The sequence below is a fragment of the Anastrepha ludens genome, chromosome 2 (genome assembly GCF_028408465.1).
Source record: "Anastrepha ludens isolate Willacy chromosome 2, idAnaLude1.1, whole genome shotgun sequence".
Taxonomy (NCBI): Eukaryota; Metazoa; Arthropoda; class Insecta; order Diptera; family Tephritidae; genus Anastrepha; species Anastrepha ludens.
Window position 1 is genome coordinate 173,707,694 of NC_071498.1, and position 16,879 is coordinate 173,724,572.

At 38.0% G+C, this 16,879-nt stretch overlaps 1 protein-coding gene across 7 annotated transcripts in view; it reads left to right on the forward strand.

Annotated features, from left to right (window-relative positions):
* The window catches only part of LOC128855892 (probable dual specificity protein kinase madd-3), a 59,069-nt gene that overhangs the window by 24,787 nt on the left and 17,403 nt on the right, over nt 1-16,879 (forward strand). For 3 of the 7 annotated variants that reach the window (XM_054091114.1, XM_054091115.1, XM_054091118.1), the window contains exons 2-4: nt 1,291-2,108; nt 8,128-8,494; nt 13,678-15,621. The exons of 3 other annotated variants lie outside the window; for them this stretch is intronic. In XM_054091114.1, the coding sequence (XP_053947089.1) occupies nt 1,576-2,108; nt 8,128-8,494; nt 13,678-15,621 (2,844 nt within the window). In that variant the 5' untranslated portion in view covers nt 1,291-1,575. The remainder of the gene's footprint in view (nt 1-1,290; nt 2,109-8,127; nt 8,495-13,677; nt 15,622-16,879) is intronic. One more of the 7 variants, XM_054091116.1, reaches the window with a different exon arrangement.

The window sequence follows — 16,879 nt, forward strand, 5'->3', positions numbered from 1 at the left end:
AAAAATTTTAGAATATCTCTGATTTCTGTAGAACTGAGATCTTCTAACTCATTAAAAAATTGTTTACCCAGAATAATAAATCTGCATCTGGATAGAACAGGACAATGGCAAAGTATGTGCGAGATTGTCCCTTTGGGCGTGTCTACCTATTAGGCAGTGCCCCGTTATGACTGAGATCAATGTGCTAAGACTGTGTTTATTTTGGCTTAGCAGAGATTTTGTGCGTTTAGGATTTAGAGTCGGCCACAATTGGCCGGTGATTTTGCAGATGGCTGCATTACGGCATCTTTCGTTCGCTTTCCTTACAATTTCTTCAAGGATGAGTAGCTTACATGTTTGTAAGGGTATCCCTATGCCATTACCTATGTACTATGTAATCAGTCAAAGTTCATCGGCTCTACAGTTACCCTCAATGTCGCGATGGCCAGGAACCCATGTTACCTTTAGGTGAAATGACTCAGCCATCTCATTAAGGGATGTGTGGCATTTCATGGCTGTGATTTTTGTAACTTCCCTTTATTAATAATAAATGTTTTAGAAAGTTTTTCGAAGGGCGATAAGCCTAAGCTTACTGCAAATTTTTCGTACATCAGTATGTTTAGTACTCAATTAGTCACTCAAATAATACCTGACAATCACTCAAATGAAATCACATATATGTATATGTATGTATAAAGGGTGATCCAAATATTTTCGGAATTTTTTTAAAGTACAAGGTGGCGCAAAATTAATAAACATTTTTATTTATTTATTTTTTAATAATTTTCTTACCAAATAAATTTACGTTTTGACAAGAAGTTGCAGCCGAGTGATTCCCGAATATAAAACAAAGACTTAACCAAAACCAAATTCTTAAAAAAAAAAACCTTTTTTTTGAAGATTGAAAAATAAAAATTTAATTAATAAAAAAATATATAAAAAAAATTAACGAAAAAAAACAAAAAAACAATAAAAGTTATAAAAAAACGAAGAAATTAATGATCCAATTTTTTTTGAATAACTTTTTTACTAAAAAAGTCTTTATTCTGACCTTTACGCGCTCCATTGCTTGTCTGTTTGTATACTGCAGCAGTTCATAAGTGCCAAGTATCATTGGCGAACGACGCCATTCACAAAAATTATAAATCTTGCAATAAGGTGATCAATTTTGCGCCACCTTGTATGGTTGGATAATTTTTTTATTTATTTATGTTTGTTATTCTTTCTGTTGATACTGTGCGCATAACGTCACGCCACTGGTATATTTACAAATTGCTTATTATGGCTAAATAACTAAATAAATAATTAAAGAGAATTTCGTAAATCAACATGGCTGCAGAAAAATGTGTGAAATCTTAATGATTGCAAAACATTTCTTCACTAAAAGTTCGAAAAGGAAATTAAATCAACAAATCAGTTTTCGAAAATAAAGAAAACATACGGTTTTAGTACATAAGAAAGCGGCAAAACAAAATAAACAGAAAATTAAAAAAAAAAAAATAAAACATTGCCAATTTGAAGCGCTTAGTCTCGAAATACCACCATTCCTTAGTGAAATAACAGCAATAACAATAAAATAAAGGAAGCAAATAAGCGATGGCCACAACATTCTTGAATCGTTTTCATCGCGAAAAGAGTGAACGACAAGTGTTGGTGGCGGCCGAAAACAATAATAGCAACAAAATAAAGAAAAAGGACAAAGCGAATGCGGGCAGTGGCGGCGGAAAAGCTACAGACCACACAAATTATAACGAGACAAAGTCGTCGTCGGCGTCGTCGTCTTCAGCGCCATCAATCGCACAATCAGCTGCTGCTATAGCCGCATCTACAGACACGATCGATTCAATGACTGCGTCAACAACATCATTATCACCTTCGACAACCGCCAACACCAACACGAACACCACAAATACGACAGCAGCGGGTGCGACAAATCAACAAACACAGCAACAGCAACAGCAGCAGCAGCCACGTCAACAGCGCCGCTACATACGCAGCGCAACAGCAGCGAGTGTAACGCAACTACTTTCGGAGAGCTGCAACAGTCTGTTGCAAAGATTTCGGCGGCATCCGAGCGAACGACCCGATAAAAGTCAAAATCAACAACAACAACAACAAAAGAAAAATCGGTAAATCGGCTAAGAGGATGGATGCATTTCTGCACGAAAAACGCATCAAAATCAAGGCAAAAAACGACATCGCCAACGAGCGAAAGCGAACGCGAGCGCGAGCGCGTTCGTGCGGCGGGTGGTCATCACCAGCGACGAACGCCAACAAAGTGTTCTAGTCGTAATCGACGTGGAGCGAGCGTGCGTGCAACACGCATGCAAGGGTGTTCGACGCGTGTGAACTGCGTAAACGCAGTGCAGGAGTGAAACCGCGTGCCGCCGCTGTGCGAATCGAATGTATTTTGTTTTTGCTTTGTTTGTTTAGCTTTGTTTTTTTTTTTTTTTTCAAAAAGTAAATCGATGCGGAAAAAATGCGTTATGTAAACTTTGAGTACTCGAGCGGGAAGAAAAAGAAGGGCTTAAAGGTGAAGCGTGTTTTTCGTTTGCAAAGCGCGAGATAAAGAAAAATTATTGACAACAACAAGTGTGCATAGTTCGCATAGTTGTGGGGCCCAAAAGTGGTTTTTAGGCACGCCAAGTTTGTTGCGGCATTTGCCACAACCCTAAAAATAGTTTGATTTAGTTTGCATTTGCTGGTTGTCATTTTTTTTTTGGTACTTCCTTCTTGTATTTTTTTATTTTTTTTTTCTATTTTATGTTCTATTTTTTTGTTTGTTTTTTTTGTGACATACCGAAAAGCAAAGCCAATTATTGTGTGTTTATGATTTGTGATGTATGCGCGCCATATGCGATCACTGCTGAGTGTCCATCTCTGTGGAATTTATAATTACAAATAAAAATTATAAACTTTGGTTGCTCATTAAATATTTGTGCGCGAATTTATTGCGTCATTAAAATGTCGAGACTTGTAACTTTGCACAAAAAGACGTGCACGTTTTAGTGTTGCTTTTAAAAATAGAAATTCTCCCTCACTCTCTGCCGCTTTATCGCTCTATCACTCTCTCTCTCTCTCTCTCTCTTTATCACTCTCTTTCCCTCTTTCTTACGCTGCCTGTAGCACAAAAATACATATCTACATATGTAAAATAAAATAAGAAATGTCAATTGTCGGTGTTAACAATTCTGTGAAAGCTTTCCGAAACCCCCAAACGCCCACGAAAAATTCACCTTGTGCGCATTTTCTTGTATGCGCGCGTATGCCAGCGCGCAGCGCAATTCACTACACCCAAGCAAGCAGCACAAATACTTAGTAATAAAACCTCTAGTGTTGTATTGTCCACTCTTAACCACATTCAGGCATACCAGCAGCCGCCTTTCCATACAGTTTCCATGAGTGGCGCATGTGCTTCATAATTCCTGTTTACATTTCAGCTTTCAGATCACTTCCCCGTCTGTATTGCGTTTTGCACAAAAAGCTGTGTAAAATTCTGTCTGAACACCGAATTGCTCTTGATGACGTTTTTCCTCGCCGTATACCAACTAACTTTGTTTGAACAATATGAGGAAAGTGTGAAAAGCGAGAGAATCAGTTTAATAAATGCACAAATTTATGGTAGATAATAGGAAGAACTCGTAAAGCTTTCCTTATGCACTTTTAGACATATACATACATACATACACACATACATACATGCACACTTACATACGCATATAAGTAAATGTGCGCGTGTAGCTCTTCTGCGTCCTTACTTTAGTCTTTTGTGCTTGCAATGACACTCTCAGCACTGACGCATGCGGAATTAATTAATTCTTTGCTGCGTTTTATACTTTTCCTGTATATAATGGCTCTTTGTATTTATTAAATACAAATTTACTTACCTGCGTACGTATATATTTGCATATGGCACCTTAAGGAAATTATTCTTTGTTTGGCATTTTAATAGGAATATTTCTTAAAAAAAAAAAAATAATAATAATAATAATGCCAGACCATCTGAATGCAAACGTGTAAATCGTATTGTAGTTTAGGAAAATTAAAACAAAATATTTATTTAAAAATTGTATTTAAAATGTTATTTAAAATTTTATCTCAAATTTTTTTAGAGCGTTCCAGTAATTCTCCCTTCAATAAATTTTCTAATTTCTAATTTTCTAAAAATTCCATTAAAAGTCAGTAGACTATTCGACATCTTCAATAAGGCGCGCTATCTATCGTTAGATATAGGTATAATTCGACGTTTACACTGCCCTATTTAGTGGATGAGATGTAAATTTGATGCCTTCAATCATCACTTCTCGCTCCGTTTTGATGTCGCAGTTTAAAGTGAGATTAAAATAATCGGCTAAATGAAAGTAAATCTACGAAAATCGTAGTTTAGGCATTAGTAAAAAAATGTCAAGTGGGTTCCGGTCAACCTAAAAAGTCGCTAGAAGTCAGTAGACTATTCGACATTTGGTATCTAATTCTACGTTTACACTGCCCTATTTAGTGGATGAGATGTGAATATAAGGGAATTTACATTAATTGTAGTTTGGACATGAGTAAAAATTTTTCGACATTTGGTATATAATTCTACGTTTACACTGCCCTATTTAGTGGATGAGATGTGAATATAAAGGAATTTACATAAATTGTAGTTTAGACATGAGTAAAAAATTTTCAAGCGGGTACCGGTCATCCTAAAAAAATCGCTAGAAGCCTGTAGACTATTCGACTATTTGAAATAAGGTCCACACCTTAGAGTTGCTCTTCGGCCCAAATGCGGCAGTTTTGATTAATTGGCAATTGACGTAGCTATTAAGCTTAAAATGGGTCTCATCGCTTATCGCTGAACATCATAAGTTGATCTGAGCGCGCAATGAACACTTTTCAAGAGCGTCGATTTTCGTAATATAATATATATAGGTATTTCCCGAAAAAAATTATGTGTTTAGTTTGACATTAATCGCTCGTGATCTATCAGAAAAACCCGATTGGAAAAAGTACCTCCAATTTGATTACATACATCACACATCATCTGAAAATACCGGGCCTAACAAAGAAAACACGTTTTTTTTTTTTTTTTTTTTAAATTAGCTTTATTCATCAACTTAATTTCCACCAAGGACGACGCAATCATTCCAGCACCGTTCCAACATTTTAATACCACTTTTGTAGAACGATTAATTTTTTGCACCTCAGTTCAGTGATAACCTGTTTATTCGAGCAATATTTCTTACCGGCGAGCGTTTTTATAGGTCTACCAATAGCCAGTAATCGCTGGAGGTCAAATCTGGCGAAGTTCCATTCATGTAGTTTTTATTTTCATTGGCTTGTGACCCGTTGCGTTGTCTTGTTTTTGGTCAACAGTTTGTCCACACGCGGCACCCATTTTGAACAGAGCTTTCTCATAGTCAAATGGTATAATGGCAAGAGTGCGCCAGGCACACTTCAAGTAGCACTTACGTGCCGCTTTGATACCATAATGTAGACCATTACCTGTGCAAAGAAAAAAATTTGGAAAGAGAAACCCTTCTCCAGCCATCCAGTGCTTGTTGATGTAGTGGAGGAGAGAAAAGGGATCTAGGCTGGAGAATTTCTTCAAGTCATCCCCAAAGGGCATGCTAAGGAATCTCAAGCGCCTAGCCGCCAGAGCCGGATATTTGCAGAGAAAGTGTTCAACAGTCTCTTTCTCTGCAGGATCCCCACAGCTTCTGCAATAGGGCACAGAAGCCCAGATAAGGGAGATGTCTCCTGATCGATCGAGATGTTTGAGTTCCTCCTTACAGGAGTTCACTAGAAGAGAGTTGCAATACGACGACGACAGAGCTTTGATCGCAGCTTAGGTATCGGACAAAATATTAATGTCTCTCTCCCAACAGCGATCCCGAAGCATTTTGCATGCCTGCAAGATCGCGCAGACCTCTGCTTGAAAAACGCTGTTCGTTTGCGGTAGTTTAAAGGCGACCGAAATGCTGGCTGATTTAGAGAAAATCCCCGCTCCCACTCCAGATTCCATCTTGGATCCGTCAGTGAAAACAGAGGTACCTAAAGCCAGCCCCTTTTTTTTTTTGGTATCTTTACGATGTCAGCTAACTCACACAACTTCACTTTTCGATCATTTAAAACGATTTTGTGAATTTTTTTGATGTTTCCTGGTGTTACCGCCTCATTGGACGGCCACTGCGTTATGCGTCATCGGTGTCTCTACGACCACGTTTGAAGTCAGCAAACCAATGTTTTATTGTTGTTTCTAATGGAGCAGAGTCCCCATAAGACTTTGTAAGCCATTGCTTCGCTTGAGTGGTATTTTCCCCATCAAAAAACCATGTAAAATTAAAATTAACACGACATTTTTTAAAAACAACAAAAGGAGCGTCACTCTTAGCGCAATAACTCACGAACTAATGAACAGAATATCCTAAAATTTTAACAGCTGTATTTTTAAGGTTAGTACTAACTGAAAAAAAGGTGAATGCAATAAAACTAGTGCCATCTATGTGTTAGGCTCGAGACTTTTCAGCCCATATGCTAGGTCGTAATTCAAATTAAATAATTGTTTTTTTTTAAGTTCTCCGAAAATACTCCAGCCACTTCTTTTATGTTATAAATAAATTCATAGCGATATCAAACAGTAGCTCATTATATGAAAATATGTCTTTACTTTTACCCCGTCATGCAATAAGATAATAAGATAGTGTAGTCATATAGTCAAAAACGAGTCTTGACTTTTTTTACATATCGCAAAATTTCACCAAATTTATAACAACTGAATGAAGAATTAAATATAGCTCTGATGTGTTAAACTTGGTTGACCTACGCGTATGCATGTATGTATGTATGCCATACCATATATTTGCCTATAAAGTAAAATTGCCAATTACTTTTCGTGCTCCAATTGGCGCTTGTCGCTGAAAATTTTTCAATTTCAAAAATAATTTCCCACGTCACCAGGTGTGCAATACGAAACTTGTGAATATTTTTCAAATCAACTATCAAATTGAGAATCTGTGTTGCTTACCAAACATATGTATGAGCGAATGATCGTGCATACTCTTGAAAGATGTTTGAAGAATTTCCACCTTTCGATGGATGGAAATAAAAAAATAAAAAATCCTTTAAGCATATACTAAATATTGCAAAAATAGGCAGCCGGAGAAGAATAATTGAAAATGTGAAAAACGCTTGGAAAATGCTTGGAAAAGCTCTAAACGCCCCCACTTTACTTGTGTTGATGGTTTTTCATTTTGTTGAATTAAAAAAAAAAAAACTTTTTTTTTACATATTTTTTTTTATTTTTTGTTTTACATTTTTTTTATTTTTATTTTTTTTTATTTTTATTTTTTTTTTTATTTTTTTTTTTATTTCTTTTTTACATTTTTTTTATACGTTTGTATATCTCAAAACAGCTGCACTGATGCTGACTGCTGGCACACACGATGCGCACATTTTCACACAATATTTTTATTATTTTCTTTATATTCACATACACTCATACAACGGCAATATTATATAGATAGTATGTGGATCGAGAAAAATGTGCTTGAAAATTTTCTTTCTGTGCCTTTTGGTTCAGTTAACATTTGCGCTTATGGCGCGACGTATCCGTCGTCTGGCCACATACTACGACGTCGTTGTTGATGATCGTGTGACGTTCGAAATCGATAGAAAAAGTTCTGAAACGAGTGTATTTTTAAAAATTTACTAAAATTCATACAAATATACCTACGTATTATATAAAAGATTTTTAATGCAATTTTTTTTATTTTTTTATACTACACAAAGTTTAACTAAAATATAGTAAAGTTGAAGAAGTACCAAAAAATTAGAAAAAAGAAAATATGCATACATTTTAAGGTACCTTATTACCTTCACCTAAATCTGTGCACTATAATATTAGCAGCAAATACCATATATACGTACGTACGTACGTACGTACCAACGACGACGCGTTCAGTAGGCGAATTCATACATTCAAATATAGCGAAGTGGTGATCGTGTTTATGTGCCGCGCCGCGTACGAGTGTGCTCGAGTAGCTACGGCGGTGGCGATGTCGTTTTTTGTGATGTTGATTGAATGAAAGACTGTGCGACATATTCAAAGAAAAAAAATAGAAAAAAACAAAGCTTATAACAAACCCTCTATCCTACTATCCACAGTGATATTAAAAGTCCCTTGAGCGACGTGAACGAACTGGATTGCAGTCGAACGCCCACAAACGCCGATAATAATAATTCAAAGTTTGTAAAGGATCGAGAAAAGCACAAAAAGGATAAGAGTGAAACAGCACAGTCACAGACCAACAACAGCAACAGCAACTCGATGAGTGACCGACATAGACGTTATTATGCTGGCGGCGGCGGCGGAGGCTACTATGGCGGTGCTGCTGCCGGCACCAGTACGGGCCGCTATCAAAAGAGCTCGACAGCCGTATCGGCGCTCGATCGATTGCGCTCGAATTTGAGCCCAGTCACCTCTTATTACAAGCCGCTAATGCGCAGCTTTGGCAAGCGTAGTGATGATAATGTTAGTATCTACGTATATAAGCGTACAACAAAAACAACTACATGTACTTTGAAAATAGCAAATTTTTCGAAGGTGATATTAAAAAACGTCGCTGAATTTGTGCTAAAAATAGGTGGAAGAGCGCATACATTTTTTTTTTTTTGCGTTTTTGTTTTCTTCTTTTTTCTTGTTTTTGCGACGCGCAGTCCTCTTGATCAGCTTTTAAATTTAATCCTAGTGAATCATTTGTTTATTTTCCAAAAAGTGAAGAGTTTATTTTGAATGTACACAAGTATGTATACATTGTGTAAAATAAGTACCCGGAATTTAAAAAAAAAACACATTTTTTCATATTATTCCTCATTATTTCTTGGATCGCCTTCAAAATAGGCTCCTTTTGAGCCGATACAAATATTCCAACGAACAACCCAGTCATCCATGGCCCGCTGGTAGGCCGGCGCCGGGATGGCCTTCAGCTCCTTTAGCGAATTTTTTTTAATGTCTTCAATCGACTCAAAACGCCTTCCCCGAAGTGACAATTTTAGTTTTGGGAAGAGAAAAAAGTCACAGGGTGCGAGATCTGGCGAATACGGTGGCTGTTCGATAGTATTTATTAAGTTTTTGGTCTTGTATTCGCGTACAATCAAGGCTCGGTGCGATGGCGCGTTGTCGTCGTGCAGAATCCACGAATTGTCCTTCCACAATTCGGGCCGTTTACGGCGAATGGCTTCACGTAAACGCCTTAAAACGGATAAATAATATTCCTTATTAACCGTTTGGCCCTCTGGAAAGAACTCAGAGTGCACCACGCCTTGGTAATCAAAGAAAACCGTGAGCATAACCTTCACTTTTGACCGGCTTTGGCGTGGTTTTTTTTGGATACGGCTCGTTCTCGAAGCGCCATTCAGACGATTGCTGACTGGTTTGCATATCGTACTCGTAGACCCATGTCTCATCACCAGTTATTATGCGTTTCATGAACGTAGGGTCTGTATTAGCTCGGGAAACCATGTCTTCAGAGACCTCCTTCCGATGCTCTTTTTGCAAAAATCCATAGTAAAATTCGCCAAGTAAACAAAAGATCAACTCACTTTGACTGCAGAATAAAACACACTAAGTAATAGATCCCGTTCTAATAAGGCTTGTGCATTCAAGGACATGTGTACCAACATGAAAAAACCAAATTTGAAGTGTCAGGTATTCCCGGGAGAGTTTAAATTATAAATTCCGGGTACTTATTTTACACAATGTATATACTTTTCAAAACCAAAAAATACAAAAACAAAAAAATACAAAAACAAAATACAACAACAAAAAAATAAAAAAACAAAAATCCAAGCAATTTTGACATTCAAAAACGTTATATTTGCGGTATGCGCAATTTGCCGGTGCGCGCGCAGGCTCCGCTGCTGCTGTTGTACGCTCAAAGTGCAACAAATTTCAATTAAACCGATATGAATGCTATTCGAATTTTCATCTTTTCTTTTACTTTCAATTTATTTTTACTCTGATCAAGCAGCAAAATTATTTGATTGCATCCAAATAATTAGGTTTTTTTTTAGTTTTCGAAATTTTGTTTTCGTTCTTTGCACATACACACGAACGCGCGTGTGTGTGTATGCATGAATTTGGCCGCACATTTATGTTTAGTTTTTAGCACACGTTAACACTTGCCTCCCCCTCAGAGCGAAATGTTTTCGGGTAATCACATAAATCTACCGAGGTGCATACTTGTACATGACTGTGCAAGTGTGTGTGGGTGTGCTTGTACAGGGGTTTTCAAGTTGGAGTATTTTTGTTAAAGGTGTTTTTTTTTTCCTTTTTTGACAACTGTTTTACTGCGATAGAGCCTTTTTTAAACAGTTGTTATTGTTAGAAAATCTATAATTTTCTAAGCTGAGTGCGATTTCGTGCAAGAATTTATAAAATTAAATAAAATCCACTACGAAAATGGTTGGTTTATGAAGATTTGCAATTTCGGAAAATTGCAGATATTTGCGGTCATGCGGCGTTCTTGCAGATTCGGCACCCCCAAAGTGATTAAGAAGCGCGCACATAGGAATTTTTGAAAAAGATTACATTATTTTTTATATAAAGAGTCTTTCTTTCAAAAGAAAGAAAAATTAAAAAAAATTACATCATTTAAATGTCTATGTCTACGGGTAAAAACTGCCAAACAGTTGATTATTCAGGTATCTTCAGGAATCAAACCTAAATGTTGAGAACGTCGTGAACCAGATATCGATATTGAAGGTTGTTCAGCAACACTTCGCTCTACAGCCGCAATATTCTCAGCAGCACGTCCCGTCTTTGGTCTGCCAGTCCTTTTTCTATACTCGACAGCTCAATTTTTTTCAGATTTTTTCACCAACTTTTGAACTCTCGATGCATTCGCATGATTGTTTACAACAAAAAAATCACGAATTTTGCGAGGTGTTTTACTTAAGGGGTTAGTGGCAGTCAGAGGCAAAGAAAGAATTAATAATTGTAAAGGTTATCGCTGTTTATGTGGAGCTCGTTTCTATAGAAGTTTCTTGCGGTGATCACCACAAGTCCTTGGAGATGCATCTAAATTCAATCGCACAAGAAAAATCGGTTTTATTAATAGATAATCTTGTGCGTGATCGAAGCTTTTTTTTCAAAATTAACAATATGGCGGCCTAAGGAAATATTTTTCAGATTTTCGAGAAAAAATCGTCAATGAATTGTTTGAAAAAGCGGAAGTTTTTGAAAAAAACCCTTCGATCAGCCACGAGTTTTTTATGTTTTTCAAAACTAGATACATTTTATTGAAAGCTACCAAGCGGTTTTTAAGTTATAGTGATCACCAGTTCAAAAAACATAGTTTTGAGAAAAACGCATTTAAAGTTTTGCTATCGATTCCGAAGCGCCCGAACGTCTTTTGTTAATTGTTGAATAACTCGAAAAGTGAATATCGGATTCACTTCAAATTTTCACACAATATTTTTAAGATAATAATAGATCGGCCGCCGTAGCCGAATGGGTTGGTGCGTGATTACCATTCGGAATTCACAGAGAGATCGTTGGTTCGAATCTCGGTGAAAGCAAAATTAATAAAAACATTTTTCTAATAGCAGTCGCCCCTCGGCAGGCAATGGCAAACCTCCGATTGTATTTCTGCCATGGAAAAGCTCCTCATAAAAATATCTGCCGTTCGGAGTCGGCTTAAAACTGTAGGTCCCTCCATTTGTGGAACAACATCAACACGCACACCACAAATAGGAGGAGCAGCTCAGCCAAGCACCTAACAGAAGTGTACGCGCTAATTATTTATTATTTTTTTAAATATATATATAAATGATCGGATCTCATTATTAAGAGGAAAGTATGCTGTTAATAGTGGAAAATAACATCAGGCAAATGACCACCATGACCACGCTTCCAGGGCAATATCTTCTTCATGAAATTTTCAATAACGTAATTGCAAAGTGTCTGCCCTATGTCCTCGATAGCCTCACGAATTCCATCTTTGAGGTCTTGAATCGACCCTGGGCTGTTGGCGTAGACCTGCTCTTTCACGTGGCCCCAAAGAAAAAGTCACAAGGTGTTAACTCACAAGGTATCGGTGGCCAATTGTGATCACCTCTTCGAGAGATAACACGGTCCGGAAACTTTCCCCGTAAAAGATCAATAGTTTCGTTGCTTGCGTGGCACATAGAGCCGTCTTGTTGAAAATAAACGTTGCCCAGATCACTACCATCCAATTCCGGCCATAAAAAATCGTTAATCATCTCTCGATAGCGCAATCCATTCACCAACACAGGTTATTGGAAAACCCTTCAGTATCTTTCAGATAATGCAAAAAAAAATTCAATTTTTTTTTTAATTCTGACTACCCCTAACCTGTTAAAGGTCGACCATTTTCATAACAAGTTTCAATGATTTTAAGACGGAAGATCTACTTTTCGAATGCGAATGACGATATCAAAAAGGTACCGTCTAAGAATTAGGACCTGCAGTTTTACGCCGCCTCCGAAACGGCAGATTTTCTTTGAAAAACTTTTTCATTACCTTCAGCATTACACTCCGATAGTTTGCCATTGCCTGCCAAGGGATAACTGTTTCTGAGATATGTTTTTTTTATTTTGGTTTTTTTTATTGTTTTTTTATCATTTAGTCTTTCATGCCCGAAATTACGAATCCACATCTGTCTACTTGACAAACGTCAAAGACAACATAAAAAGGTACCCGTCTAGGAATTATAGCCTGCAGTTTTATGCCACCTCCGAATGACAGATGATTTCTTATGAGAAACTTTTCCTTGCCGAGGAGCATTCGCAACTAGAACGACTTTTTTTTTATTTATCATTTAGTCTTTCATGCCCGAGATTACGAATCCACGCACTATCGAGTGTTAGTCACGCAGAAATCATTCGACTACGCCAACTAAAAAATATTATTATTTATCATCTATAAATTTTAGATCCTCTATTCTACTTTGCATGTCACTGAACAGCTAATTAATTTCCCTACAAAATGCGTGTTTAATTATAATTAAAAACATAGGTACTTGAATGACCCTGTAGCTTCATTGTCCACACATTCTAAACGTTATGGCCGCAATTTCCCTGTCTTCTTTTCTATATTTACGTATTCGTGTATATACACAATTTTATTTCGGTTATACCGCGGCGTTCAATGCTTCGCATACATTTCGTAGGTGTGTTGGTATTACACACATACACATCTGCATGTATGTATGTATGCGTATTCATATAAATATGTACATATATCTGATTTGAAGGTCGAGTCGGGAACATTATATTGGCCGCCGCGGTATTTCTTAAGTTTAGAATACAAGGCATACGAAACACACACACACACACACACATGTACGTATGTATGTGTGAGTTGAGTAGGTACCTGCGTTGAGAAATTGTGTTATTTATATTATTGAATACTTGAATTGTCAAGTTTATGAGTTAATTAGGAATTTGGCAATGTGTAAAGATTTGACCAACGCGCCAGCTAATCTAGCCATTTACGACGAGTCGAGTGAGCTTAAATGGATTTATGGAATTAGTAAGATTTTCATTCACAATTAGCTATTACGACTTGCCCATTTATCGCGACGTTTTTTTAATATCACTTTGCTATTTTCAAAATACAGTAATGAGTGCAAACATTACTCGCCCTTTTTCAATAACTTTTTGCTTTGCCCCCACCCATGTACGCCCGTGCAGCGAAAAGACAATGATAAAGACAAAACTCCCACTGCATCCGGTTCTGGTAAAGTTTCGGCCATCTCGCGTCTGGAAAATAAATATTCAGATATCTTGGATCGACAGCGACATCACGATGATGATCGTGATAAGACGCTCGAACCCGATGAAAATCGCAATCCACTTGCCAAATCAGCCACTTCACATCAGCTGTTGGGCGTTGGACGCCCCAAATTATCCTCGAGTTCGTTTAATGCCGCCGATCGCAAAGAACGCACGCCCTACCGACTCGGCCGGAATAAAACGAGTCGTTATTTGGGCGATTCAAATGACAGCGGCTACTTGACCAGCACCAATGGCAGTCGTGCCGATCACACACTGCTCGACGACAACTACCCGCTGGATTATAGTGGTAGCAGATATCGCAGACACTACGATGCGCCACGCCATCACTTGGAAGACTACAAAGCCTTACAGGCCGGCGGTGCAATGGGCTATACACCGGGCAGTAGTCGGTATGGACGTGGCGCCGAATACACCGCTGGGTACAATGCGCGCAGCTATAGAAGCCGTGATGTGCATGATGATTATGACATTGGCGGTGTTGCTGGTGCTGGTTCACGGAGGCAGCGCGGTTATGGACGCAATAAAACTTCTGAAAATTTAACATCCGCCATCGACACGAGGCCCGGTGGCATGCTTCCAACTGCCTATCCAGACCACGAAGACTACGGTGTGCCCAATTCACGCAATCGTTTTGCACATCGTCGCCGCGATAACCTGCCTCAGCGTGCGCCGCCACGCCGAGAAGAACTCACCGATGAAGATCGTGAAATACTAAATGATGAACGCTCTTCGGCTGATAATGCGGCGATTCTGCTGCTGCTCAAAGAGGATAATCAGTTCTTGGAGGCGCGTAAATTTGAAGAACGCATGCGCCGACGCAAGGAGCTTAAGGAGCGAGCTTTGCGCTATGCGCAAGAGGACGCCGCCGCAGCTGCAGCTGAGAAAGCTAAAGCAGAACAGAATAAGGAGCAGAATGCCGAAGCCGTTGACACCGCCGCACAAGGAACGAGTGAGAAGTTGCGGGCCAATTGCAAAAATGTTGAAAACAGCACGAATGCGGTGTCAGCTGCGCAGAAGGCAACAATCAACCAGAAAAAAGTAGCTAGTCCAATTTCCGATAGTGATAGCTCTTCGGAGAGTAGCTCTGAGGAGTCTGATAGCAATAGTCAAAAAGCTAAAGGTTCAACCAAACACACTTCTAATACTACTACTACTACTACTACTACTACTCCTACTACAACAACAACCACCAAAGAAACACAAGACACCACTACATCCACCAATCTTAGCACCTACAGACCAACAGCAACAACAACGACAACGTCTAAACCCACAGCCTATACGAGTGCGGCAAATTCTACTTCTGCTGCCGATCCCAATAATAATGACCTCTCCAAGTACAGGCCAACCGCTGGCCCCAGCTTCAAATCGAACGGTCTAATGCATTCGTCCAGCTCTGGTGCTTTGGCCTTCGGTGGCATAAGTGAACGACTCGCTGCTGGGCGCACACAACGTTACCAGCCCGCTGCATCTTCGCGCACTGCCGCGCTATTGGCTGAACTGGACAATGTGAATTCGACAGCTGACAGCAGCAGCAGCAGCAGCAATCGTTATCAGCAACACAAGAACATTTTAAGTGATTCGTACAAGTCGTCATACCTATTCGATCCATATTATATGTATGGCAGCGGTGGTGGATCCAGTGCTGCCAGTAGTCGTCGTAGTGGTGCTGCTGCTGCGCTCTCATCGTCTGGCTCGGCTTATCAACGCCAGCAAATGCTTGCGTACCAACAGCATCAGCAGCAACAGCATCAGTATCAGCAGCATATGTTGTCGAAGAGTGCCACTAGTGCGGCACTCTTTCAGAGATCGCGCATTCCAAAAACCCTCTCAGCTTTTGTAAGCTAATCGATTTGTAATTTGTGTGAATTCACTATTTATATTTGCATTTATTGTTTGTAATTCGATTTTTCTTCTTTGTTATTCTGCTATGGCGTTCACAGTTGCTTGTTGCTTGGCTGCTGCATACCTAGAGCTGTGATTGTATGTGTACGCACGAGTATAGCTGCCGTGTATGAGTGTATTTGCTTGGTCCTGCCAACTACATAGCGATGTCCAATGAGCGTGAATTTGTGACTGAAAAAGAAAAAAAAATTAATAATAGTAATAATCAAGTGCGCTTTTAGGAATGATTAGAGGGGGCATTTTATGCTTGTGATTGTGGTTTGAGGGCAACAGCAATCAAATCAGCTGGGCTCATCTCTTTGTCATCTTCAACAGTAGGCGCTGTGTGGTTGAAGAAATTTTCATATTTCAATTTCGCATTTGGGTTTAAAAACTCAGGTTGAGTACTACATCGTTAATTTTCGTAATTTTCAATGAAAAATATTTTTTTAAGTGTTGTAAGGGGAAATAATTTTTTCAGACTATTTTTTTCTTTCAAAAATAAGGATGCATACGCGTCCGTTCCTAGCAAAAAAATCTTAAAAATCGAAAAGTTAGAAAGCAAATCCGAATTAAAAAAATGTGCAAAATAAAAAAATTTAAAAATAGTCAAATTCACACACGGGTCCAAGCGAGTTTTGTGAGTGAATTTGCAAAATTGTAATATCTCTTTAGTAACATTTGTATGGAAAGAAAAAATGTTAATATCGATGCTCTGCGTCTGATTTCAAATCAAATATTAAAATATATAAAAATGTATTTCATTCATACGTCATCCCGGCTTTTCAGAGATGGAATAAAAAAAAACAACAATGTTACTCTACATACATTTTAAGTACATACATCCACTTGTGCTCATAATAATAGAAGCGCTATACATATATTGCAAAGTTTCGACTATTATTTAATTTTTTTTAATTATTTTTTTTTTTTATTTTTAATTAATTTTTTTTTATGAAAATATATTTTATACTACAACAAAGCCCATATAAATTAGAGTTTCAAACTTTGTACAAAAGTTAAAAAAATATCAGCAAATTTTCAATTAGTTAAATTGTAGTTTTTAGCAAAAATTCGAGCATGCAGTTTTGCAAGGTGGCGCAAAATTAATCATTTTGACGGATCAGAATACAAATTTCTGTCAAGCAAAATAATTTTTTTTTCTAATAGTTCCTTTTTAAATTAAACTTGCATTTTATTACACCAAAACTCA